Below are 23,696 nucleotides of genomic sequence, written 5' to 3'. Positions count from 1 at the left end.
AATAAGTTTACAGGCCTATCATGGTAATTATATTACAGACCCAAATCAAATAAATATTTCTAATACATACGAAAATTCTAGAAGTTAACAGAATTACACAAACATGAATAGACGACCTGCGAGGGAGAAAAGTAGGTTAACCATAATAATAATCATCCTGTAGCCTGGAAAAAATATTGAACAGGAGTGAGCGTTCGACTCAGAGAGTAAAATATCAATTTTAACCATAATCTCTATAACTACCTAAAGCTAATGCACCCTATAGAGTGAAATGCAACATCGATAATATTTTCACATCATAATAGCAAAGAGGTAATTTGGAGCACTCACACACCCGATAATGTCAAACAATACATATATGGGAGCTGATCCCCTATACAGTTCTCTTAATCCAAACTGTGCCAGCGAAGAACTCAAGCTCGGACTTCCACTTAATAAACCAAATCGGAGTCCCAGCGAAGAACTCAAGCCGTGTCTACCCCGAAGGACCGGGTCCCAGCGAAGATCTCAAGCCGTGTCTACCCGTCCTGTCCATAGCCAACACCACATCACACGCACGCCAACTCACGCACACTGCTTCAAATTACCACAACAACATCCATGGCACTTTAACAGTTATGAATGCAACATAAAACGTGCCTAGAGTTTAACTACATAGATATTTACATATAAGTGATGCATGAGCATGCTTGAACATATAATAATATTGAAATTACAATTAAAATTAATATTTTACTCATAGACTCAACCGAAGTCACTGTGGCGGCTAGGCGGAGGAGAAAGGCTGTCCCGGCTTGCCTGATAATTTTATTACAATTATTTAGTACATTTGACTCAATACAAGCTAAGAAAAGACCAAAGATGTCCTAAGTCATGCCGAAAATCCGGTAGAGTCTCCCCTATACTTAGGACCTACCCAACCTGCAAAAGGGCTCAAAACGCACTTCTATATTCACAAATCATACACTCACAACTCAATCACATCACACAGCCCCTCCTGGGCCCATCCAAACAGTCATCAATAACAATATGTAAAATTACAGTTTAGTCCTTATAATTGATCCTTTTTGCAAAAACTACCCAAATAAGCTCTAAAAATTCTAAAACTTTGCCCCGCGGTCCTTAGCAATATTACTAAGCTAATGCAAAAAGAATCATAATTTTCTGAGTTACCACAAATATTTTATGGATTTTTAATCCCATTCAAGCACTGAAAAATTAAGAAAAAGTAAGGTTCGGATTTACCTATGTGGATTCCGACCTCGGAAACGCGCTCGGGGTGTCTGACAATAGTGGGGTAGCCAAAATCTCGATCCAATTCCAAGACTTTTTCGGTAGCCAATCTGTCTGGCCGAAAATTCACAGACCTGAATAATTGTCGAATTTCCAAGAATCGAAGGTACCTACACAAAGCCCACAACACGGGGGTTAGTATATAATTTTTACGAAATTTTCTAAGCTCATTTAATGATCGGAAAAATACTATGAAGTTTTGTGGGACCCACTGAAAAACGGTATCGGAAAATTTTGAAATTTATATTGCCGCGAAGCTCTCGACGAGTAGAGCGCTCTGGTACTCTCGGTTTTCTTGTGGGGTTCACGGTTTGCGAGAAATCTAGCCCATAAGTCAAAATGAGCTAAAACTTCCCAGACAAAAATTGGACAAACCGCTCAATAGATTTTGGTGTTCTAGGCGTCTATGAAAAGCTCTCGAGGTGTAGATAGTGTTTGACACAAGACCCGGCTCAATTAGTGGCCGGATCGGCCGAATTTCGACCGGGAAGGTGAGGAGTTCACGCGCGTTTTCCGGCTGCCTGGGACATCGGCCGGCCGTGGGGAGGCGATGGGGCGATACGCCGGTGAGGTGGGGAAGGCTGGGTGGCAGTGGCGCAGCCTGGGGGTGAGGGAGGAGAGAGAAAACGGGAGAGAGAGGAAGGGAGGATAACGCTCACGAGAAGGAAAAAGAAGAAGAAAGAGCTGGCCAGATTCAGCCGGTCCGATCTAGTCCGGTTCGATTCAGGGTACCCAAAATTAAATTTTTACTCTGCCTTCGGACCAAAAACGAGGCCCAAAAATTCTGAAAAAATTCTAGAAAACTCAAAAAAATTCGTAGACTCCAAATATATTTTTAGTTTTCCACGTGGTCTTTAAATTAATTTTTAAAAATCATCAAAGTTTTATATTTTCGGGAAATCAAACCCGATTTCAAAAAATCTGAAAAATTTTAAAAAATTTCTTAAAATTTAAATAAAATAAAATATTAATATTACTCACAAAATAATAATTTTAAAAATGTGGGGTGTTACACATGTTGTCCCTGCTCCCATCATAATTGTTGTGTACTGCGAAAGCGTATAAACTGTAAAGAAATAAAGCAAGCACACAAAACACTAATATTTACGTGGTTCACCCTCTCAATATAAGGTTACATCCATTGAGAGGGTTATATCTACGGGCATGCCATCTTCCACTGTTAATAATAAATAAATCATCATTACAAGCTCATAACAATACTACCCATTAACCCAATTACACCCAAGAGAATAAATACTAAATATATTATTTAGTCCCCCTCAGTCTCCTTTAGACATAACTCAATATATTTACTATTATAATACTACACCACAAAGGGTGCCTTCAACTATATGGGTAAGAGCCCTCTCACTAATGGATAAGAATCCCTTCCTCTTGAATTCTATATCCTTTCTCCACCTTAGGTCAAAGCCTCTCTCTACTGCAATGGGCAAAAGCCGCTCATCAATGGGCAAAGCCAAATCCTCAGCAATTGGCAAAGCCCCTCTTTACAATGGGTGACAGTCTCACTCTATGAACTGAAAACCATTTTCTTCAATGAGCAAAAGCTAAATAACATTTTTCATCATTCTCCTATTTATAGTGTTAATTTCCTCAATTCTTATCTGATTAGGAGTCCCACTCAATTTAGGAATAACACTAAAATAAGAGTTCTACTAATTATAGAAAATATTCCTCCATTCTATTGAGTAATATTTCTCCCAATCAAATTAGAAAAAGATCTTTATCCAAATTCCATTTGAATTTTGAGTCATAATTCTAACAATTCATATGATTCCCAGCTTCCATTCGATCCTGTAGAACAATAACGTGCATTTTGCATCAATTAGATTAGATTGATATTCATAGGAGATTTGAATATTTATTCGGGGAGAAAAACCAGAAATGAATAAGAATCATATCTCCACTATTTATCCAATTCAATTACCATATATTCAAGAACTGAATGCAAGCAATTAAAATCAGTACACTAAGATACTGAAGCTTTATACTCAGCAACAAAGTGACTGCTTCATTTTGATATAGAATCATATGCACAGGTGAAATGCCGAGAATGAAGGTGCGAAAACAAATCATCGACTGCATCAGAACATTTTGTTCTGCACTTTCTTCATTTCCTACTATAGCAAAAATATACCTAATGAACACTTTGCAAGCAAGTGAAGATTTTATTTGCCTTGCCGCGTCAAAATCCACAGTAAATAAATAAAATTTGCCATCATTTATTGTATCAATTGGCAGTAAATTGAGAACCACAAACCTACTAAGAACTTTAACGAGCCAAATATTAGTGACCTCGAATTCGACTCATTTAGTAGATGAATCTAAATATAATTCCCAAATTTGACTCGTTTATAAACCAAGTTTAGCCTTATTAAAGTAACTCGACCCATTTATAAACCATGTCAAGTCTCGAGCAGGTTGATTTATTTACATTCTTAAATGTTCTGTCTTTTTTTTTTTTTTTTTTTAAAAAAAAAGGCCCATGGAGGAACTGCTATACCTTGGTTCTAAAGGATTTGATTAGAGCAATCAACAACTCGTCCCCTACAATTTGTCTCACTCGCTGTATAAGTTCTTGCCTTGAAATTTTGTTTTCCTGGAGAGCGAAAATTCAAGATATGCGATCATACTGAATTATAAAAATTACTCCTAATGTTTGTGTCAGGAACAAATGCAATTTCGTTATTTACTGCGTGATCTTTATGGTATTTGGCAATTTCATCAACAGCAGTATGTGGCAAGAACTTTGAAAGTACAGTAATAAGACCTGGAAATGACATCCTACATGGTGAAGTTGGTATTCCTGCAGGTTCTCCCTTCATGAAGAACCCTGCACATCAAGCAACCAAAACAAATGATCAAAAAATTATCATCATACAACTATCAAAACTAAACTCCTTATCAACCAACAGAATGCTTAATTGCCTACCTTTCAAAGAAGAAGGAGCCTTGAAACTAACAACAAACTCAGGCAAAATATGAGTGTTCATGCGGTTACTCTGCACAATATACGTCTTGGGAGATGACAAATTGTCTATCCCCGAATCAAACTCCTCAGAACTCGGATGACACTGCTCAGAACCAGGAAGCACAACCTCTGTAGTACCCAGTATAACACGGCACAACAACAAATGGCCTAAACCATCCTTGTCAACCCTCGAATTCTTCACACTACCTCAAAGATATACAATTTGTTCACACAAAATAATAAAAAAAAAATGATAATAATAAATAAATAAACAAATAAACAGAAAATAAGAAATACTCGGGACTAAATGCACAATACTTTCATTGACATCGGAATAAATAAAGTACTAGAGAATAAAATAAAGGCAAGCATTTGCTTACGTTTGAAGAAGAGAATCATCCGCAGAAAGATAGATGCCACAGCCATATAATCCACTATTGTCATTAATCTGGCGATCAAAACCATTCTTCATGGTGTTGCATATCTCGTCGACTGTAGCGCCAAACCAAGCACACTTCACATTTGGATCACCACAGCACTTGTTCTCCGTTGCTTTTGTGAAGGTTAGAAAAGATTGCATCCTTGCTTGCCCCATTATGCTACAATAAGTGTTCTTGTGAACCATGGCAACTGTTGTTTCGTTGCCAAGTGAACCCAAACCCGAAAGGAACCTTCGCTTGATAAGATCATAGATATTGTCTCCCTCGAAAAGTGGAACCAAACCGAATCCTGGAAACTGACCAGAATTGGCACCAGAGCTGCCACTTTCTCCATCAGAAAGGGTCAAATCTTCTAATTCCAAGCCTATGCTATCATTTTGTTCATTAGTATTTCCCACTTGAATCGACGAGTGCTCCATACTAGGTAAAACCTTAAAGGTGATTAGAACCTTGGGCGATACAAAATTTACAATCTAAATATTCCAGGAATCTGTATGTATTGACACTGTTATATAACTGTACATTACAGACAAAGCAATTTTTCCCATGAGAAGGAAAGAAAGAATAGAAAAGGAAAGACACATCAAAACCCAGAAGTGCATTGATAGGGATCGAATCTAAAAATGGAAAAGAAAAGAATATATAAGGGAATAGAATCAATGAAATCCAATCCCGTGCTGCCAAAGAAACGAACCACAAGTAATACATTTCTACATAACCAAATCAAAGACCAGCCAGAAATATTTGGATCCAAAAAGAGACAAGAAGGGAAACTTAGTATACAGATATAATTGGAGATAAGATGTAAAAAGGGTTGTGAAGAAATCGAGCGGGAATTGTATTTGACGGTGCGGTGCTAATAGTTTTTGGGCATTGGAGATTATTAATTACTTTTTTAACAACACATAAATAATTTTTTAATAGTTGGATATTTGTATTGTTGGTGTAGGTAAGAAAATTATGCATAAGAATGGTATATATATATCCTAAACTCTTAGGAATTTGAATTGCCCAAATTGTAAAATAGCTGAAGAAGGAATGAAATGGGCCATGGAGGCAAGAAGGCTGAAACATTAGGTAGGTATGAATTAGGAAATAAAATTGAAGTCTTTTCGTTACTCATCTTTTTCACATGCCAAGTTCATGTCCAAAACTACCACATGATAACAAATATAATATAGGAAAATTCTTAGTTGTATAAATTATTTTGTATACTCAACCAATTAGAAACTAAGAGATCATATTTTATAGTGGGATCCATCATGTTTTATAGTAGAGTTTACTATTATTTTAATAAGATATCAGTTATTTATTGAATAGATAAGAAGTTGCTGTAATATGGATTGCCTTAATCCCCTTGGATACACTATGCCACTTCCCTAACTGTATTCTACCAGAAAGGATAGCATGCAGCGCATGCGCCACTTTGTTATCAACAAAAAGCAGCCTCTTGGATTAATAAAAAATTTCAAAATACCGTAATAATCCCCCACCGAAACCCAGCCAATTGTTCTGTAAGGTAAAACCTTGAAGGACCCAGATTGAAGTAAGCGGTAGGGTGGTAATTTTAGACACGATTTGTGAACACGACATGAATACAACATGAAAGTATAGGGTTTAGATTAGGCTTATTCGTATTCGTGTTGACCCATTTATGATACGGTTATAATCGTCTTGTGTTACGGGTTAACCTGCTAACCCGACTTGACACGTTTATAATATGATTTAATATTAGTATCGCGTGTTTACCATGAATCCACTTATATAGTGTGTTAAATGGGTTAAGTTGTGTCAAACTATGTTAAATGGGTAATTCCGTGTTGAATGGGTTGTATCGTATTGAATACATCTAATATAATTTAATATTAATCGTGTCGTATCGTGTAACCCGTATAATAAAAGGGTCGTGTTCGTGTTTAAATTTTTGACACGATTTATTAATTGTGTCATTTCCATGTCGATTTTAATCGTATTCTTGTCACGTGTTAACACGACATGAATACGACCCATCAATCCAAATTGCCACCCCTATTAAACAAGGGTGTGCGTAGAAGTAATATCGAGGGCTCAAAATTTAAATAATTATATAATTATTAATTAATAAAATTTATAAATTTTAATTTTATTAATTTCAAATAATTATGAAAAACTTACTAAAAATGTCTATACTGTATTCAGGTCTAAGTAACTAATTTAAGAAAAATATTTAAGTAATACAAAATTACTAAGTTTTATATAAATAAATCACTATTCAGATTTTTTTTGGCAGTCATCACCAAGTTTTGTTGTTGTATATACCTTAAATTAAAAAGTTTTTGTAATATAATTGATCTAGCATGTGCTTCATTATGCTTCGTCAATCAAAAGCTTATTATATATTATAAGAAGATATTGTCAATTAATTATTTATAAATTTAAACATATAAAAACTTAAATTTATTAAGAAAAATAAGAAAAAAAAATATTTAAAAAATAATATTAGAAAAATAGCAACACTACCATTTATGAAATGATAAATATATAAAATTGTAAAATATTTGAATTCCAGCTAAAATGATTGAATTATTCTCTAATTAACTATCTAAAATTAAAATCTCAACATAAAAATTGAAGTTGAAAATTTTGTGAATGAGTTCCAAGAGTTGGATCAATTAGTATATTAATTAAAGAGAAACAAAAAGTTATGTACTCAAACTGACAAGCAATTCAATTATTTAACTATGATAAAATCACGGACGAGAATAAAGGAATATAGAGATCTATATAAATTTTAAAACACCTACTTTTTTAGCTTTATATTTATTTATTGAGTAGTCCTTTTTTTTTTTTTGTTTTTATATCTTTATTTTTAATTTTTTTTAAAGTATTCTAAATAAATATTCACACTTTATAACATCTCATTATCATTGTTATTCATTTTTAAAATATCTTTTTTAATGTAATAATATCTCAACTCTATTATTAATACTAGTCATAAAACGAAATTTAGGAGGCCAAGAATTCCCACTTTTGCACTAATTAAGTGAGACCTATACATGAAATCTATCATGAATAATAATTATAATACAATTATTTAAAAATTTTTCATATATATATATATATATATATAATTTGCCTATAACTTGTGTCCGCCCCTGGAAATAAGGCGACATTGATCTTTTCCCCCCGCAATTAAATGAGGGCCAACAAATGATAGATGAATGTGAAACGAGGGATAAGAGGATAGGAACATAAACTTATACATTTGACATTTTCTTTATTTTCAATTTCTCTCTTCAAAATGTTACCATACACCCACCAATAACACCAAATACAGTCTCAGATTACATAAACAACTTATAGTCATATATGCATCCGAGCTCCCCATATCCAGGAAACATATGACACAGGCGCTCCGGATCAATAGCGTCTTGTATGAGCTGTTGAACCTACAAGGCAAAACCACTTTTAATTATTATATCACATGTTTAAACAAACAATGACACTAATATAACAAGGATTTTGATCCCTGCCCAGATAACGTAGGTTCATTCTTTAATTTACATAATAAACGGTCCCTGGATCACCTTCAGGCTTCAAGTTGCAAAAAGTCAATTGAATTTAAACTATGTAATGTAATATTTTCTCCGTCCTTTTTCAGTGGGATGCTATTCTATGTCAAAAAACTGGATTCCTACTGGCTAAATCTTCAAAATGCTCAGCATGGTTATCCAGGAACCTTGGATTTAAACTCAATTAAACGCACTTGGATCACGAAACCAGTAAAATATTAAACTACTAGTACTAGACCTAGAGAAAACTCCTAAGGGTAGAGAAGTTCCTATCACTATAATATACAAGATAACAAGTCATGCTCTGCACATGCATACACTGATCTCAGAATTCTTTCACTAATGCTAAGTTTTAGTTAAGTTGCAACATAGCTAAACTTATCCACCGAGACGAGAAAGAGAAATTCATGTCAAAATTACTTGTCCATCTACACTTCTCAATTCACCTTCTTCATATCCATCTACTTTTTGTTTGAGACGCTTCAGCGCACTTGCAGCATCTTCATTCCCTTCGTATTGATCTTGCGAGTATTCCAAACTTGTTTCCAGAATATCATCTGGTTCCTAATCAGCAGTCAATGGGCAAATGGAATAAAAGGAATAAAATGGGCACGAGCATAGTCTTCTCACAAAGACTAAATTATTTTATTGCAACAAAGTCAAATCAACCTAAAAAGATTAGGAATCCATGGTACCACAGGATGGGAATTTGGGCAGGAGTAAATAGGAAAAAAAAATGCAAATGAAGATAGCAATGAATGATGCTATATGTAACTTACGATCCCATAAAGAGTTAACCCATTACACTCAGACAATTAATACATACGAATACACACAAGAGTTAACCCTTTGTTTCAAGCTCTGCAAGCTTGACATAGATCCCAAGCATTAATCTCATCTACATGTATAACAAAAGTAGACCACAGTGACAGAAACTTGATATAAGAACAAACTTTTGAAAGACTGCCAAATGAAAAAAAAATGTTGAAAGTACTTGTCCAATCATGATGCAATGATAACTCGTCTTGAAGATCTCTCTAATTAATGTAAAAAGAACTCACCGCAATAAATGCGATTCCTCAAGTAAAATAGGTAATTACCAATAGATGGCAGACTATAATCTCATATTCTGACTGAAAGCTTGGAACATTGCTTAAGACATCCCATATGTGATTAAGAGCCTTTTAACAATGGCAACATCTTGCCTGCCAGTGGAAAATTATCATAAAGATAAAGAACATCTAATGCTTCCAAAATATGCATCTCGTTGTTCTTCTCAGCTATTAAGCTATTAATAAGCATATATATTGTCTCCAGGAACCAACTAAGTGCATATAGGCCTTGTAAAAATCCATAGAAACCATATTGTTCAGAGGCTAACCTGAAAACTTAGCATCCTCTTCTTGTTAAACAAAATTCGCAATGTCTTTGCAAAACTTGCCTTGGGTAATTGCCGCTAGCCTGTAGATATTGGATGAGCAAATCAGTGCAACAAAAAATGAAGAGAGGGTTTATGTAAGGAGAGCTTTGAGATAATTTCTTGAACGACTCCCGAAGTGACCATCGCCTAGTCTCCGGAAAATGAAGGCCAATTGGCGGGAAAATGAAGAGACGGTTTAGCAATTAGTAGAGAGAAGAGGTAAAAGTGTTGGAGAGTGTACAAAGAACAGTAGAAGTCGTCATCTCTGGCTGGCCTCAATCCTCAGTAAGCCAAAGCGTGTTTTGTGAACGAGGACACCGGCGCTGTCAGGTTCTGAGGGAAATTGGGGTTGGCGACCTTTGAATTAACCGTTGAAGCTGCCGATGTTCTGAATAACATAGCTCTCCTAGTTGGGAGATGGGCTGTGTGTAGATGGGTTTTAAATGGATTTGGGCTCAAGAGTGAGATCGCAGTTGAAAAGGAAGAAGGAGCGAAGCCCATACAATAAGCAAAGGATGAGCTTAAGCGTATTACGTTATACATATACATGGAGACTTGATGACCAAATATTGTTTCTGTTTAAGAGTATAATAGGAGTCAGCGGTGGCCTATTTAATAATTTATCTCACTGAGTGTAATTTCGGGTTTGATGATAGATTTCTTCTTATTGAATTGGATTAAATCGAGACTGTCAACCGTCACCTCGGGTGTTAGATGTAAGGAGGTTATGACTGTTGTATCCGGAAAATCTTATTTTTTTTGTAATTCATAAAAAAAAAAAAAAAGAGTTTGAGACCTATTATTTTCTTTTTATACCGAATTTAATTGGATCTTAATACGAATCTTACATAGATTTGTGTTTCATTATCTTCGTCATACCCCAGGCAGCTAGTCAAGGCAGAGTTCCCAGGAGAAATGTTAATCCATCTATCCCTGCAACTCAACTTAAACAAGAGATATATACAATATTTGGGCTTAGGTGTAGAATAATTTTGTGTCATATATAAATATACAAAGGAATGGACAAAAACATGCTTGATAGGGGTATGTAGTTCGATTACATATAAACTAAAACTAAATTGATATTTCAATATAATTCTGGTTCGATATGATTCTTAATTTTTTAATTTTGATTTAGTTCGGCATAATTTCTATTCAGTTCTCCATTCTTAAAATAATTTTATGTAATTATTGTCATAAAAAAAATTATAATTGAATTAACATTTAAGGTTTAAAGTTAGTTATTAATATATAATAAATCATATAATATTTTATTATTATTTTAAATTATGTACTCTTTAATTATAAAATATATAATTTAGGATTAAGCGTATTATTTATAATAATATAAGTATATCATATAATATGTTTTTAAGCTAATTATTAATTATGTAATATTTTACAAATATGGTTATGAATTAAGTTTATACATAATATAATAGTACCTTTATAATCAAAAGTTATAAAGTAATTTAATATATTTATAAGTAAAACTATTAAAAAAATAGAGAAATAAAATATAATATTAAACTATATTTAGTCTAGATTTACACATACATATATAAATATATATATATATATTTAAAATATATAATATATTTAAAAAAACATACCAAAAAATATATAAAAATTTAATTTTTGATTTGATCTCAATCAATTTTAATTTGATTTAATACAATTTTTATTGAATTGATACAATTTTTTGATTATGTTCAAGATTCCAGAACATACATATATTTTTATTAATTACTACTCGTTATGCTAGACTTAAATAATTGCTTGTAAAGAGATTATGTATCAAAGCCTCGAGAAATGAAAATATTATAGAATACTTTTAATACATATAAAAGTAATATTTTTTTTTTCATAAAAAATTAAAATTTTCTTTTACATATATATTCTCTTTTTACATATATAAAATAAATTTTATATAATTATTAGTGATGATATATATACAATAATAGATCTAACAACCTCTCAAAGAAATGTGACTCACATGAGGCCAAACGATCCACAGAGGTTTCCACCACACAAAATCGAATCCAATTATACAACAGAACTTCGTCATTCGTCAGTCCTATTTTTGTCAATATTGATGTTTACTAGCCACCGGATCAACGTGGCCCTGCATGATATAACCAAAGATTAATCCAAGTACTTTTCAGGACTTCCGGCTCATTATGTCTGCACATTAGGCTAGACAAAGAAGCGGCGTGGACAACAAACCCCACACCTACACCACCCCCACCCCCAACCCCACCCCCCACAACCACCTATTGGGCCAATGCATTGCCTGATGGTAAGACAAAAGCAATAATTTAAAAAAAAAAAAAAATTATGGATCAATACGGAAGTAATAAACACGATACAAAAGCAATAGTTATCATGAATGGCTCGTGTGAGGAAAAAAAATATTGATTATGGTACTTATATGAACTCTAAACATGTAGCGAGAAGATTTTTAGTAGTTCATTTTTTCAGTTTTTAATAAAAATAATTAAATCAAATTGAAAAATTAAATTTTTATAAACATACGTACTAAGCAAATTAAATCACTTAAATAAAAGAATTTTTAAGAAAATTAAAACACTAAAATAAATTGATTTAATTTATTTTAAATTAAAATTAAATTTTGCTCAGCCCCAAACAACTATTTAAGAATAGGCATCACAATTTCAACCTCATTAATAATTGTTTTTTAGTATTAATAAAATAAATTACTTGAATTGCCAACATTAAATTGTTATAATGGTAGTGATTTATAATATTTTGTGAAGGTGCAAAATATGATTTCTATTAATTATAATTTACAAGTTAATAATACATTTACACTTTGTAATCATATGTGAATATATTATTCTAAATTATATTTTTACTAATCATATAAAATAAAAAAGTAAATTAATTTAATAAAACCTTATTATAACAATAGCTTGTTGAGTAGGCTAGTGTGAAACCATCAATTGAAGTTTGTGTGAAACCCCATGCGTCCAATATAACATTGATTTGGACCACATGAATGAAATTGGTACTAGTGAACGCATTGTTCACGGCTTCTCAGAACAGTGACGACTGCTCCACTACCAACTTAAATAGAATTTTTTCAATCAATCAAATCATACACAATAGTCTTCATATTTGATTACGAAAGTGGGAATTGATTCACACCTCAATTCCCTCATCATGAAAAACTTAGGGCATATTGACTTGTAGAAAATAGAAATATTTTTATAGCACCTCTTTAATTCAATTGTTAGATATAACTAATAATTGTTAGCATAGTTGATAGTTAATAATAGCTTATTTATATTAAGTCTTTGATAAAATTAAGTTTAACTGTTGTTGTTAATATGTAAAATTATAAATAAAGACATATATCACATAATTTATTTTATTAATAAATTAAATATATAATTTTTAATTTAATATATTATATCATTTATTATATTATTGAAATAAATATATAATTATTGATTTATTATATTATATTGCTTACTTTATTATTGAAACAAGAAAATAATTAAATTCTTTAAAAAATAATTAAATAACTTTACTATTGTAATTATAAAATAATAAAATAATAATTATTATTATTGATAAACAAAATTATAGCTAATTTTAAATTTTTAGATGTAAAAAATGTTTTTTTTTTTCATAATAAATAAGTATTTTTTATTTTGTATTATTAATAAAAAATATTTTAATAAAACTGTCCTAATTAAGATTTTAAGATTATAAATAAAAAAAAATAAAAGTATTAATAATATGAGTTACATAAAAAAATGATATGATCTAAATAAAAAATAAAATAAAATTAGTTATCAGCAGATGATAATCAACTCTAAAAATAAAATTGACATTAACTATAATTGATAGGCATCATATCAATTACTCATTAGCTATCAGTTCTATTTTTTAAAATTTATCAAATATTTTAATTCACATTTTTTAATATCTAGCAGTATACCAAACATCCCCACAATAAACTGAAAAATAAAATTTTAAGTTTTTAATTTTTCAATTGTTTCAAAGAGAAAATAATAATTTCATCATTACAATACAATAATTATTTAAAAAATATTTATTTATAATAATAAAAAATTATAAATAACACGTATTTAAAGATTTTATTATTATATTATTACTATGAGCGAATGTGTTTTGCATGTATTTTTTATTTTCGTAAAATAAAATTTAAATTTTTGAGAAAATAAGAAAAAACAGGACAAGGCATAAAACACATCAGGTGACGAACCCCAAGGTGAAAAACGCAGTAAGAGTCGAGACAAGCAATGGAAGCACGGTCGGCTTCTGTAACAGGTGTGGAACCCAGCCCACGACTCTTTTTTTTTTTTTAATTTTTTTTTATAGAAAAAACAATATACATGACACAAATAGTAATCATTCCGCTTCCTGATCAGATTCAGATTAAAATATAAGAACAAAGATCCTGTCCACCCACTTTAAATATTCGCGCATTGAATTTTTTGTGTGAGAATGAGAATATCTCTGCCCTTAGATTTGCCCACATATTTATATATATGGTAACTCGCCTCCCCCCGCAGCCATGGTGGAAGTTGTCGCGCATGCTCTTTTAGATACACAGTATTAAGATTTTAATTCAATTTTTATAAAAATCCCAAAATATTATTTAAAACTGATCAATTATATTTTTAAAGGAACTCAAATCCATGAAGTCAATTCATTGGAAAATTTTTATATAACGCATGATAAATTAGATTTACAAAAGATTTTATCGTCCATGTGATGGTCTAAAAGAAAAATTAAAAAAAAAAAAAAAAACGCCATGGCACAAGAAGATCTAGATGGCCTATCATTTACACGTAATCTTTCACATGCACAAGGATGGATCCGACACCTACATAGGATGTTGTCTGTATTTTATTTCATTCCTCAACCAATGATGCGACCATCTCCACCCTAGGCTGGATATTGTCCACTGTCTCTGAGATTTACTTTGTTGTAGTTCCTTTTTTTACAGTAATTAACAGAGAAATATTAGACCAATTAATAAGTATATACGTACGATTATTGAGATGGTATGGTAAAAATATAACGAATGGATCAAGAGAGACATATTAGCAGCATGAGAATCGAAACTTTTCCGGAACAAAAAACGGTTAAATTCAGATTGGATTGATCCGTTTAATTATAAATTCGGACTGGATTGATCCATTGTCTATATTAATAAATATTTGGATGATTTGTTGTCGTATGATGGCATCATTGCTATACATGTGCGTAAAAAACTTTTGGAAGCTCATGGTGGGGGCCATTGCCCAAATGACTCAGATTGACTGCGCGCTCCACGAGGTTTCAGTTGTTTGACCATTATGATGATGACGAAGGACCACACCAAACAAACACCTTATCACAATATCTGATGATCTGATCCGATGAGAGCATATATGCTCTATTTGAACCCCCTTCGATTCTGTGCTTAAAGGCCGTATGATAGTTTGAAATTTGAACTGACTATTGAGCCTTCACATTGGATCCATGTTCGGTGATTCATCTCCTTTCTTCTTCATTTGCATTTGCCTTGTGTATGTTATCAGATTCATTATTTTTTAAAGAAAATAAACGAAACTTTTGTATATACACTTTTTATTTCCGCTGATTAAAAGGATGAGAAAATGTCAAATTTTTATTGAAAGAATTCTGACGCGCTGCAGAACCAAGAACTGAAACAAAACGTCTGCAAGGAATTAAAAATAAAAGAAATAAAAATGCTGATTGTTGCTCGAGCCCATAATGAATCAACCATACTGAGTGAAATGCCATTCCACTGCCTTAAACAAGGTGTCGTATGGATGAAGTAAAAAGCCTTCTTGGTGTTTGACATGAACTGTGTCATTTTCTCACGTTCAGGAAATAATTAGCATAAAAGATCGATGTTGGGACACAAATCCTTACAGGTCCACTAGCTAGGCTAGCTAGGTTGGCAAGTGTTTCTTAGCTAGTAGTAAATATGAATTCTCTGTTGGAGTATTCTTCTTTTACCATGAAAAGCAAAGCAAAGTTGCATTCAACATTCTGCTTTTACTAATCAACAAATGATTAGCCGATCAGTCTAAGAAACCCTATGCATGGGCTTGGGGTTCTCCTGCAAACTGCAAATGATATGATTGGAGTTATGATTTAAGATATTATTCAGTCTGTGTCTAAAAAGAGAGAAATGATGATTACGGGTGCTGATGAGATTTTTTTTTTCTTTTTTTTCTGATGGGATCGATCGTCTCATGTTCCCTTTATAATATAGTTATATAAGTCTTTGCAATTAAAAGCAGGAGTTAAGTGTCAGGTGAGTAGCGGGAAACGTGGGAGCAGAAGCGCTTTATTCACTTGACAGTTTGTGCTTTGGGCCCTCTTCCTTGGAGTGTATTCCTCACGCTACCCATATATCTCACTCTTGCCATTGCCTTTGCCTGTCCTGCATAGTTTGGTCATCTTTGGCGCCCTTTTTTTTAATCTGAAAACCAATAAACATGCACCACCCTGCCAGGAGATTTCTCATTTGAATATAAACTTTACCCACACAATATTTGAAAACGCTGAGTAATTTTTTTTTTAAAAGAATGATTCCGATTGCCTTCCTACAGTGATGAACGATATGATCATGTGTTTCAGTTCATAGAGAGAACCTATACAGCTAAGTTACCTTAGTTGGTACAGTGGAATTTATTAGTTCATTACTTAAATCAAAATAAACTCAATTAATTCGATTAATTACAGATTTTTTTGGTTAAAATTATAATATCAAAATAAGAAAATGAAGTTGTTTATTTAGTTAATTAAGCAAAGACGGTTGATGAATATTTTATTTTAAAATATATATTTTTAAAATTAAAACTGTAATACAAAAAATTAATATTTCAATTATTAATTCCTAGTCCTTCATCTGTTTATCAGTACTTGCTAATTATAATTATTAAGCCAAAATGAATAATTAAAATTGTGTAAAGTGGAAAACCTATAACCATATAACTTTCGTTTCTTGTTCAGTTTCTTAGTTCTTAGACCAGTTGAATTGGTGACCAGTCGTCATCCACTTGGCACACAGAAAAGCATTAGAAAACAGTGGCGGAAGGGGCACGTGCGAAGCGCGTGAGGGGGGAATCGATCCTTTGCTTGTCGGAGGAGAGCGAGTGGGTCCACTCGTTAGGGCCCGCAAGTGGAGTGCTCTTTCGGTATGCTTCTTTATCGAAAACCCCGAAAAAAAAAATTATATTCTCTCGCTGTCTCAGCTTCAGTCACGTCAAACACGGGGCTTTATTGGAGTGACGACCAAGCCGCGATCTCTGATGTATTCGTCACTCCCATCAACGGCTCCCGTTATCCCAATCCAGCTACCATGATGACCTGTGGACCGTCGATTTTAAGGCCGGAGATTTAGTTTAGGCTGAGGTGTGGGTGGGCCCTATGTCACAACATTGAACGGACAAAGTAGGGCCCACGAATGTTAAGCCCACCGACTGTGTATGGACCTAAGCTGCAGAGTAGGAGTATAGCCTGGTTACCACCTTTTTCTTCCTTCTTATTCCAAGCCCACACCCCACCCTCCATCCCCTACATGACAACCAATCCACTCTCATTCGCTTCTGTCCTCTTTTCTTCTGTCACAATTCACTTCTTGTCTTCCTTTTTCTCCATCTCTCCCTTTCAGTTCTTGCATGGCACCCAATATGAAATAGAGTGTGCTTGAAGGCAATTCTTGGTGAATTGTTTGCTATATATCTAACACCCACCAAAATATCTCTTGTTTTGTTTTTGTTCTTTACTTGGTATCATGGGTCTTACCTCACTGCAAGTTTGCATGGATTCCACTGATTGGCTCCAGGTAAGCTCTACATTTCGATATTAGTTTGATGCTCTCTGGCTATTCTCATTTTTAGATTAACTGTGAGGTTTGCAAGTTCAAATGCCATGGCCCTTGCGTAACATTATTGCACAGTTTGATTTTGTTTGTTTGGCCCTGCTAGGTGAGGCAAATGTAAGTAAAGGCTTAAAATGGCATGAAATTAGATGCTGTTTTAGAGTGGAAACCTACAAGAGAAATGGAAACCTACAAGAGAAATCTAGCTAGTCCTATATGTTTTGCATTGAGTTTAATCTTTAATATCGCGATGGATTGAAGCAGCGAAATGGCTGTGCAAAGGACAAAGGGAACAGAAAGTTGATGGAAATCAACGATTTTTGTTCTTTTATCTAAAACTATTGAAATCTTTAATGCAGAAGACATGTGAAGCTTAAGACTCGATCGTCTGGTTGATTTTCACAAATTTTTAAACCAGTTTTGCATTATTTTTGAAAGGTTCTTGGCTTCTATGAGTCTCTGGCATTTAGACATTCCATAGTTGATATGTGAAAGGACGGAGGAATAATGTCTAGTCTTTTGGATTAATTATTACTGATATCTTGGCTAGGACAAATGATTGTTGTTTATTATTTATTTTTAATTTCTTGACATTCAGCATTATTGAAATTTCTGACAATAAATTCTGACACATTTCCCATCAATTTCTTGCTTTCTCGTGTCAGGGCACGATTCACGAGGAGTCTGGAATGGATTCTTCTTCACCTTCCGGGGATATGCTCACATGCTCAAGGCCCTTGATAGACAGGAGGCTCAGACCCCAGCTTGATCAAGCTCTCAAGTGCCCAAGGTGCGACTCCACTCACACCAAATTTTGTTACTACAACAACTACAGCCTCTCTCAGCCAAGGTACTTCTGCAAGACTTGCAGAAGGTACTGGACCAAAGGAGGCACTTTAAGGAACATTCCTGTGGGTGGTGGCTGTAGAAAGAATAAGAAAGTGGCTAAAAAATCTCAAGATCAATCCATTAATCAGAACCCTGGATCATCATCTTCTTCTTCCCATAATCCTACTGATCTTCACCTTTCATTTCCTGACGTCCAACTTTCACACCTTAATAACATACTTGGTACTCATCAAGGGACGCTTGCAAACCCTACTTTCATGGACAGCAAGTATAACATTGGCATGCTTGAAAACCCTAGGCCTATTGATTTTATGGAGAGTAAGTTAGAAGCTATAGTGGGCAGCTCCAGGAATTACGATTTTATGGGGAATAGTGAGATGGGTATGGTTAATGGGCTTGGAGAGATGAGTCATCATGGATTGGCACCAAATTTCCATGGTCTTTGCTCTCCGTTTGGGATGTCCCTTGATGGGAATAATGGCACTTTCTTGGAAACTTGCCAAAGGTTAATGCTTCCTTATGATCATCAAGGAAATAATGATGAGCAAAACACAATTGATGTGAAACCCAACACCAAGCTCTTGTCCCTCGAATGGCAAGACCAGGGCTGCTCAGATGGTGGGAAGGACAATTTTGGGTACCTAAACAATTTGGGATCATGGACTGGCATGATGAACGGCTATGGATCGTCGACCACAACCAATCCCTTGGTGTAATGTAATCCCAAAACGCCTTTGATGGAAAGGTTTTTTCGTGCTTCTTTCTATTATAAGGTGGTCTTGAAAATTTTCATTGACTTGACAAGCAGCATCCAGCAGAAGAGAGTGTGTGAATGAAAACTTTAAAAAGTCTAAAAAAATGACTGCCTTGGTGTAGTTCTGTTTGTTTTATGTTCTGATCTCGTTTCATCCTTTGCCTAATTTGTTGTCTTTCTTATAAGACATTCATAGCTGTAGGATCTTGTTATTTCGAGGAATATATGGATATGGTAGTGCTTTTTTAGCTTAAAGAATATATATAAGTTACAGTTCTATTAACTCTTAATTGTCTTTGTATAATCTGGTGCTTGCTGTGTGGTCTCCAATGAAAGGCTGGTTTCGATAAAGGGTTCATTTTTAGCTGCGGCTAGCTGTGTGGCCGGGGGCTTATGATATGAGACATGAAAATTGGAAGCAATCAAAAGCATATATTGTGCAGGAAAGCAGAAATTCTCTTCGGATTCGTTGTCTCGTTCGCGTTGTGGCCCCCCGTTGTACTTTGATTTCTTCTCATTATTGGTTTAGAATGGGATGCTGTTTATTTTTACTCGCAATCCCCTTTCTTTCTTTTCCTTCTTTTTTTTTTTTTAATTTTAATTAGAATTTAAATTTTAAAACTTTATTATTAAAAATCAATGATTTTTTTTTATGTTTAATTTAACCAAGTAATTCTTTAATGAATTTGTGAGTCGCGTTCCTATATATCTATTCACTTTATAATTTAAAATAATTCTGAAATTTTATTAATAAAAAAAAGAATCATATAAACTAGAAGCTGGAAGTCTGCAAAAGGGGAGAAAAGTATATGATTGATCCATTTTTAAGTAAAATTTCATCATTGTGATCTGTACTTGCCTGAATGATAATTAACGAATGATTATACTAATGAATAATTAATGATCAAATAGAACAATACTAGTAACGATCATTATGTTATAATGACTATTTAAATCTTAGACTTTTTATTGTAATATAGATATTTTATTTTGGACTTATTATAATGGAGGGATTTTATTTTATTATATATAATTTTGCTTTGATTAAATTAATTACATACCAAAATTGACATGTAATATCTTTGTACCGCATATCAGCTAAAGCCTGAAAATAACATTATTTTCTTTACTTAAATGTTATTACGAGTAAAACATATCACATTTCATTTTAAATTAATTTTTAATAGGGCCTAATTGGGCCAGTAAATTATTGGATCTTCAACTCCCTAGTGGCTTAGCGCCCAGTAGCCCCGCCCACACCATTTTTACCAAATTCAGTAGCTTTAGAGGGTGTTTAGTTTACTTTTTTTGGATATAATTGATTGTTGATAGACATCTAAATATATAAATTAGAGTATTTGATAAAATTAAAAAAATAAAGCTGATAACTGATAGGTAACTGATATAACACCCATCAGCATTTTTAAAGTTGTTTCTTATAAGTTAAGTGCTGATTTGATTTTATATTTTATTTATATTATATTATCTTTTTTTATGTAACTCAAAAATTAATATTATTAATCCTGTTTGCTTTTATATTTTTTATTTACAATTTTAACATATTAATTAGCACATTTTAATTTTGTTATAATATTTTTTAATAATATATATAAAATATAAAATACTTGTTTATTGTAAAAAATTACATTTTTGCATCTAAAAATTTAAAATTAATTATAAGACTTTTTCTTCATTAACAATAATTATTACTTTATTATTTTATAATTACATTTTGAAGTTATCTAATTATTTTTTTTAAGGAATTTATTATTTTATTATTTTAATAATAAAATATAATAAGTTAATAATTATATATTTATTTTAATAATATAATAAATGATATAATATATTAAATTAATAATTTATATTTATTTCAATATTAAAATAAATTATATGATATATACCGTTGTTAGTCATTTTAAATGTCAACAATAAGAGCTAAACATAATTTTACCAAATACTTAACATAAATCAACTACCAACACATCATCTGTTCCGGTTGCATTCAATGACTAAACCAAACAAACCTTAGTGTTCCGCGGACTTGAGGGTTTCGCTCTACATTCAGTGACTTTTTTGAGTGAAATCTCATGTTCTCATTTCTTGCTTGCAAGGCTTTTTAGATTTATCACTTTAATCTGAATACATTGTCTGTGGTGCCATTTGGATCTTGCAAAAGGCGTTTTTTCATCTACTTACTGTTAACCACTCATAGTGCTTTCTCTTTGTTGATATATTTCTGATGGGGTTTTCTTAAATGACTTCTGTTTTTTCTGCTCACACAAGCTGTTTGTTGAAATGACCATTTGGCTTTTTTTTTTTAATTTTTTTTTTAGCTTTAATCTGCATGTGACTGTTAGTTGTTTATTTAAGATAAGCTCATTCAGAGCTGGTAACTTATGCAGCTTAGAATTAAGATATATCATACTATTAAGACAAGCAATGATTTTCTAGAAACTCATTATTATGTTGATGAAACTTAAAAATTTGGATCTAGTGTAGTAGCTCTGTATAAACTATGAGTTCTTGATTGAGCGAGATGGCTCTAGTTTTGGAGGTTTTATTGTGTGCTCCAGAGTATCTGTTCCTTCTTTGGAAATGAGATGGATTCACATTTTATAATTCATGGGATAATTGAATTCATAGGATAACTGAATTCTTATGAGTATATAATGTATTAGAAACTAGTGCATAAAAAACATCTTATAATTTCATTGTTTTGGTGGTTGTTTATGTTTGAGTGTCTATGTAAAAGAAGAAATCTTTTTACTTGATTAATGAATTTTTTTTTCCAGGTAACAAAGTTTGCACCAGAATTCTTGCAGTTCTATTGCTCGTAAGAAAAGAAGAAATGGGCAAGTATTCAGTTGCTTTTGATGCTTTTAAATTGCTTAATTGAATCTGATAATGTCTCCTCTGGCTTTTGTTTTATGAATCATTATTTCACTGATTCACGAAACACTGAAGTTTGTTGCACTCATGAAGTCCTTCCGTGCCTGTTCTACTCTCCATGAAGTAAATAAGGTTTTACAAGTTCGTTTTTTCCAGCATGATTTTGTTCCTAGAGATGCAAAGGCCAGGCTCAAAAGGTATAAATATCCGGCATTCTATGATCCATATGGCCCTAGGTCTCCACCCTCTCACAAAAGCATTCAACTTGCCGAGCGCATTGCTTCCTTATCCCTTGAGGAGAGACGTCAAATTGGCCCTGCTCTACAATACAAGTTAAAGCTTCCAAAATTGCAGCCAATTTCAACAGAAGGAATGGACTTGGGTCTCCAAGGTGCACCAGCTGTTGGAGCTACGAAGGTTGAGGAGCAGAAGGAGAAAACAACGTTCAATGTGAAGTTGGAGAAGTTTGATGGAGCAGCAAAAATCAAGGTGATTACAGAGGTGAGAGATTTTACTAATTTGGGGTTGAAGGAGGCCAAAGACTTGGTGAACGTACCTGTTGTGTTTAAACAAGGCGTCACTAAAGAGGAAGCAAATGACATAATAGAGAAGATAAAGGCAGCTGGAGGAGTTGCAGTTATGGAGTGATAGCTTGAGCTTTGGGTACTGTTGCATGGAAGAATGACTGAATCTCAACTCATGGCACCACAATGTGAGACCTGTTTGTGCAGATAAATTGCAATTTTTATCATTAATATGATTCAATAATTAGTTTTGACTTATTTTGTTACTGTGGAAAATTTATTTTTTTGGTTATTGATGGTGCTCTTGCTTTTAGCTTTTACACAGTTGCATACTAGGAGAAGCAATTCCACACATCAAGCATGTACTTGTTGCTTTACACTCTTGACCATCTCACAGCCACATTTTTTATCCTCTGTTTGTCTTTACTTATTCTTCAGTATTTCCAAAACCTTGATGTAGCGAAGGTATTTTCTAGAGATGGCCTTTAAATTACAGTGAAACAGGCTGATCGGGAGTTCTAATCATTTCGGTTTCCATCGTCCTGTTTGATATGCTGAAGCTGACTTTCTACTGCCAATGGACATTTTCAAGAGATACCAGCAATAGATGTACTACTAATATTCTTCCCTCCATTGATTTTACCAGAGACATGACATTATTTGAAGATGCAGTAGCTATTCGATCTGGTCTTTGGCCTTTTCATGAGAAACTGATGACTTGGGACTTATTTTCTTTGATCCGAACAACCAGGACCAGCGGAAAATTCCCAGCGAAAGCGGACGCTCCCATTGGAAGACCCAATCTCAAAAGATTTTATACTTTGTTTCGAATGAAAATTCAGTGAATTTTGAGTAATTGTTATCCAAATTGTATTCATTTATATCTCGAGCCACTTGAGATGCTATATTCATTTGTGTATTTTTGAAGCAGATGTACATTAAAAAATGGATTCTCTACAGGTCTCTTGAGAATTCTCTGTCATGAAACAGTAAACCGGAAGTTGCATGCTGCTGTTCTACTTTCAGCACAAAATAACAAAATCGATATGCATCTTTGGAGGGAAGATGAAATTTACGAGTTTTC

General features: G+C 33.1%; 3 protein-coding genes and 1 long non-coding RNA gene across 5 annotated transcripts; 2 read left to right on the top strand and 2 right to left on the bottom strand.

The window, feature by feature from the left end:
• Window positions 1-3,772: 3,772 nt before the first annotated feature.
• On the bottom strand, window positions 3,773-5,687 carry LOC110643409 (probable inactive poly [ADP-ribose] polymerase SRO2). Its single transcript, XM_058139963.1, has 4 exons — window positions 4,666-5,687; window positions 4,247-4,488; window positions 4,085-4,147; window positions 3,773-3,913 (listed from the first exon to the last, which is right to left on the bottom strand). Exons 1-4 carry the CDS (start codon window positions 5,142-5,144, stop codon window positions 3,825-3,827), a joined length of 873 nt encoding a protein of 290 aa, XP_057995946.1. The 5' UTR covers window positions 5,145-5,687; the 3' UTR covers window positions 3,773-3,824.
• A 2,259-nt stretch (window positions 5,688-7,946) lies between these two features.
• LOC110643410 (uncharacterized) lies at window positions 7,947-10,045 on the bottom strand. Its single transcript, XR_002492641.2, has 3 exons — window positions 9,658-10,045; window positions 8,723-9,481; window positions 7,947-8,153 (listed from the first exon to the last, which is right to left on the bottom strand). It is a non-coding gene; the product is annotated as an uncharacterized LOC110643410 (long non-coding RNA).
• Window positions 10,046-17,278: 7,233 nt separating this feature from the next.
• Window positions 17,279-19,479, top strand: LOC110642797 (dof zinc finger protein DOF5.6). Its single transcript, XM_021794951.2, has 2 exons — window positions 17,279-17,557; window positions 18,259-19,479. The coding sequence occupies exons 1-2, from the start codon at window positions 17,507-17,509 to the stop codon at window positions 19,156-19,158; spliced, it is 951 nt and encodes a 316-aa protein (XP_021650643.2). The 5' UTR covers window positions 17,279-17,506; the 3' UTR covers window positions 19,159-19,479.
• Window positions 19,480-21,214: 1,735 nt separating this feature from the next.
• Window positions 21,215-23,656, top strand: LOC110642827 (uncharacterized). Of its 2 annotated transcripts, XR_009145692.1 has the most exons (2): window positions 21,215-22,800; window positions 23,117-23,656. XR_009145692.1 is itself a non-coding variant. In XM_021795001.2 (1 exon), the coding sequence occupies exon 1, from the start codon at window positions 22,176-22,178 to the stop codon at window positions 22,734-22,736; it is 561 nt and encodes a 186-aa protein (XP_021650693.2). In that variant the 5' UTR covers window positions 21,215-22,175; the 3' UTR covers window positions 22,737-23,656. The 2 variants fall into 2 exon arrangements, 1 of the variants encoding a protein (XP_021650693.2); XM_021795001.2 differs by having other exon boundaries at window positions 21,215-23,656.
• Window positions 23,657-23,696: the final 40 nt, after the last annotated feature.

This window comes from Hevea brasiliensis, chromosome 17 (genome assembly GCF_030052815.1).
Source record: "Hevea brasiliensis isolate MT/VB/25A 57/8 chromosome 17, ASM3005281v1, whole genome shotgun sequence".
Lineage (NCBI taxonomy): Eukaryota > Viridiplantae > Streptophyta > Magnoliopsida > Malpighiales > Euphorbiaceae > Hevea > Hevea brasiliensis.
This window is presented reverse-complemented; position numbering and strand designations above follow the sequence as displayed.

What these genes read in the sequence shown, in the direction of transcription:
- LOC110642827 (XM_021795001.2), top strand. Translation starts at nt 22,176, where the DNA reads ATGAAGTCCTTCCGTGCCTGTTCTACTCTCCATGAAGTAAATAAGGTT.
- LOC110643409 (XM_058139963.1), bottom strand. Translation starts at nt 5,144, where the DNA reads ATGGAGCACTCGTCGATTCAAGTGGGAAATACTAATGAACAAAATGAT. An exon ending in GATGATTCTCTTCTTCAAAC is followed by an intron (nt 4,489 to 4,665) that starts GTAAGCAAATGC and finishes TCTTTGAGGTAG; the next exon opens with TGTGAAGAATTCGAGGGTTG. An exon ending in ATGTAGGATGTCATTTCCAG is followed by an intron (nt 3,914 to 4,084) that starts GTCTTATTACTG and finishes TTCGCTCTCCAG; the next exon opens with GAAAACAAAATTTCAAGGCA.
- LOC110642797 (XM_021794951.2), top strand. Translation starts at nt 17,507, where the DNA reads ATGGGTCTTACCTCACTGCAAGTTTGCATGGATTCCACTGATTGGCTC. An exon ending in ATTCCACTGATTGGCTCCAG is followed by an intron (nt 17,558 to 18,258) that starts GTAAGCTCTACA and finishes TTCTCGTGTCAG; the next exon opens with GGCACGATTCACGAGGAGTC.